We start from the raw sequence: 3,682 nt of genomic DNA on the forward strand, positions 1-3,682 counted from the left end.
TTTTTGGAGCTGCTGCAGAAGTGTTTTTGGTTTATAGTACACAAGTGAACTGTGAGCACTCTAACCACAGTGATGTTTTCTCCTTCCAGTTTCCCATCCCGAATTCCACAACTACATAATAATGGAAATAGAATGTTCAATTCTAATACTTAATGTATTTCAAGTGGTAGAATGGCTCCACAGGTCTTTATTGAATAGCTTAATGAGTCGCGTTGTATAATTGTCTGTTACAAGATAGCATATCTTGTGAAATAAACACTTCCATCTTCCTGAAGTACAGATTACAAGTAGTTGGCGATCAACACTTTTGATACTCAGATCAGAATCCTTCACTCTTAGGAACTTCCTGTCTGTCCCAGTTTCAAAATAGGAGGTGGGGTGTTGGGAAGGGTGGCTTTCATTTGAGATAAGACAAGAAGCTGGGGACTTGGGAGATTTCCTTGTTGCATGGAGTCTGTTACTGGTAGCATGAAAGCTGACCAAATGTTATGTATACTCTGTCAGTACGATTTGACACTCGTTTAGTGATTAAAATATTCAAATGGTATTTCTTGAGTTCTGACACTGGAAGGAATTAGTAAAGAAGAAACAGAATGAGTCACTCCAGTGCTCAGTGGAAAGTTGCTTTTGCTCTTATTCTAAATACAGGTTGTCTCTCCTCCCTATCCTCTTCCACCTTTACTGTTCCTCTGTTACAGGAAAATTGACTACTTCCTGTGTGTAACTTTTTTTTTCCCCCTCTTCAATCTCTTGGCAGGCACAGACCAAAATGATAGTGCTGATAAAGTTGCTGAAAAACTAGAGGAGCTTTCTGTAAAGGAAGAGAACAAAGAAGCTGAGAAGAAAGAGACCAAGGAAAATGAAGAAAAGCAATAAATCATCCTGGGCCTTGCAGTTTTTCTTTATATTTTTTCTTTTTTTATTTTTACAAGGGACTTTATAAGGAACTGAATTCAATGTTCAGGTTGTTTTTTCTAAGCTTTTGCCCTTTTGAAGATGTCTTCAGAAAATCCATTCCCCAGTCATGAAAATGTACTGTGCTAACTTTCTTTTCCATAGTGGAAACACTTATTTATGGTCATCCAAAAGAGTGAATAAAACAAACTTGAAACAGCATCAGAGGATAGAACTGAGTTTTCTATATACTTTAAAGGCTTATGAATACAATTGTTTCATTGGGTGTTGAGATGCATATTGTCCTACCCAGGCTAACTAGATTAACAGACTTTATGAACAGGGAAGATTAGGATGGCATACATGTCTTCTGAAACTATACAGCAATCCTTTCACATTCTTCTCTGCTCTTTGTTCCTGAGCAGGAAACACACCTGTGATTCTTGAAATTCTTGCAGCAGATTTGTGACATCAGGCAGTAGAGCATTCCTGGTGCACTATTAATGGTGTTCCATTGGACAGGGAAAATAAAGGTGGGGAGCAAACATTACATGAGACCTGAGTATTATTTTCCCATTAGAAAACAAAATCTCAGCTCTACTGCTCATGAAAGTCATTGATGTTAGAAATGCTTGAGCCTAGCACAAAGTTGTAACTGTGGTCCCAGATCTTCCACAATGTGCTTCTTGCTGACTGAAGGCGGTGTTGGTCTCTTATATTAAGATGTATGCAAAGGAGTCTTAAATGTTGGAGTACCAGCAGTCAGCATATTATAACAGTTACACTCTAAAATTTATAAGCCTTTGGTTTTTTTTCAGGGCCTTGGAGCTTAACATTGCTTTTAAGAATTGGAGAGGTGATGACCTTACGGGATGCGTTCTAGGAGTTTGTCCCTCTTGAAGGGAGAAGTTCAGTTATTCTCTTAGGTCAGGTAATCACGTTGTACACACTGAAGGGGCACAATTCTTGCCAGTAATGAGCAAGTTGATCAAATCTCTTTCCTACAAGCGTTAATTGCTTGCCTGGTTTCAAGTTACTGCTAGAGAGTAGGAGAAAATATATATAAAGTGATGAAATCAACACAATTTAAGTTGGGTAGATTAATTGAATTTTGTTGTTAACCACTAATACGAGGTTAGTGTTAGATAGCAATGGAATTCTATGTTACTATTCTCAAAAGTATGAAAACTGAACAAATCTTGCTAAACTTTGTATGGTGTTAATATTGGCTAGTGAGACCTTTGTCTTCATAAAAAGGCTTTCTAAGTAGATTGGGCTCTGCAATCTGCCTGAGGAAAACATATTTTAACAAAAGAACGACTTGTATTTCTGCTTAGTACTGCCTTTTGATGCTACCATGAACCAGTAGTCTTAAATGTGGAACTGCAAGTAAGGTACTCACTTCATTCAAACAAAGTAATTCCTTTAGTGTTGTACACGTTCCCCTCCAAGTACAGCAGACATTAAAAGTCTGTTAATTAACAAAGATGGTCAAAAGGCAAACTACGGTGTTCTTCAGTGTTTCTGGTTTGGAAATAACAAAGCAAAGCTCTTTTGAAGTACGTAGCATTTGAATGTAAAAGCCAAATTGATATTCATGAGTCACTGTAAATTCTCTGATCTGATATTGTCAAACTGTGTCTAAATTGATAGAAATGACGTTTAAAAATTTCAAAATAAATGTAAATTTTCATTTAAAGGATTTGCTTTTTATTTAAAGATCTCTGCTGGGAATGTGTTCTTAGCCTGTGGGGCAGAGTATGACGGAGGCAGCAACACGGGTGGATTTGGTTTCAGTAAAGTAGTGCAGAAGGCAGGAGGAAGCATCCTTTGTCTTTATATTCTAAGTGTTCTTGTCTTAATGTTTCTCTTAGTATTGACAGAGTCTGTTTAACTGTATTACCTTCTTTCTTTTCCCCCTCCCCCTCCCCCCTTTACCTGTGCATACTTAACTGATTTTCATATATTTCCCTTCCTGCTTAGGTTAATTGGTCCATGTTTGCAGTTCATGGATTGCTAACACCATTCATTCAAGCCTGCAGTTTCCAGAAGCCAAGTGATGAGGGCCCGGGTAATGCTATTTCTCTGGATAGCACTTGGCTGAGGAATGTTCCAGTCTTCTAGCCTAGCAGCTGGCTCCTCAATAGCCTGGGGGGTTTGCCTTAAAGTTCTTCCAAACTGGACTTAGCTAAAATTACTATTGCTTCGAAATAGAAGGAAGGGGAGTAACCCAGTGCTTCACTGATGCCATTGAAATCTTCAACGATGTATCATTTCAGAGCCAGAAGATAAGGGGAAGAATTGTGTAACTTCTCAGCATGTGAATAAGTATAGAGTATCAACGAGTGGTCTCCTGAACACGCAGCCTTCAGCAGTCCCTCAGTGCGAGTTGCATTCGTGGAAATACTTTTTGTTCATATGGAGTTCAGGTTTGTGGTGTACACTGTTACACTTACAAACAAGAACCGGTGTTTTAAGCACAGACCGGGTCCTGGCCCAATTCTGCGGTACCGGTGAAGTACTGCTAACCTGCAAGCTCTTCCGGGGAATTTTATTTAGACCTGACTTGTGTGGGTGGCCAAAGCATGCTCCTAAAAGGCGTCTTCTGTTTTCCTGTGTACTTCAAGAGTCAGCGACCCGCGTCCAGCCGCGGCGGGGCAGATGCTGCCCGAGCACAGCCCTGCTTCGGCTCGTCGCGCCGCTGCGTGTGCCGGAAGGCTTCCAGCTCAGCACCGCGTGGCGCTCTGTAAAACGGCCGTCCTGTTAGGCGCGGGGCGAAGGACCGGCC

The 3,682-nt window shown here is 40.4% G+C and overlaps 1 protein-coding gene across 1 annotated transcript in view; it reads left to right on the forward strand.

Annotated features, from left to right (window-relative positions):
* RANBP1 (RAN binding protein 1) overlaps nucleotides 1-1,116 on the forward strand; it is a gene marked incomplete at its 5' end in the record, with an annotated part of 6,941 nt that extends 5,825 nt beyond the window's left edge. Inside the window, one exon of the mRNA XM_019620912.2 lies at nucleotides 758-1,116. Coding sequence (XP_019476457.1) covers nucleotides 758-876 — 119 coding nt within the window. The remainder of the gene's footprint in view (nucleotides 1-757) is intronic.
* Nucleotides 1,117-3,682: the final 2,566 nt, after the last annotated feature.

Source organism: Meleagris gallopavo, chromosome 17 (assembly GCF_000146605.3).
Source record: "Meleagris gallopavo isolate NT-WF06-2002-E0010 breed Aviagen turkey brand Nicholas breeding stock chromosome 17, Turkey_5.1, whole genome shotgun sequence".
NCBI classification, from domain to species: Eukaryota; Metazoa; Chordata; class Aves; order Galliformes; family Phasianidae; genus Meleagris; species Meleagris gallopavo.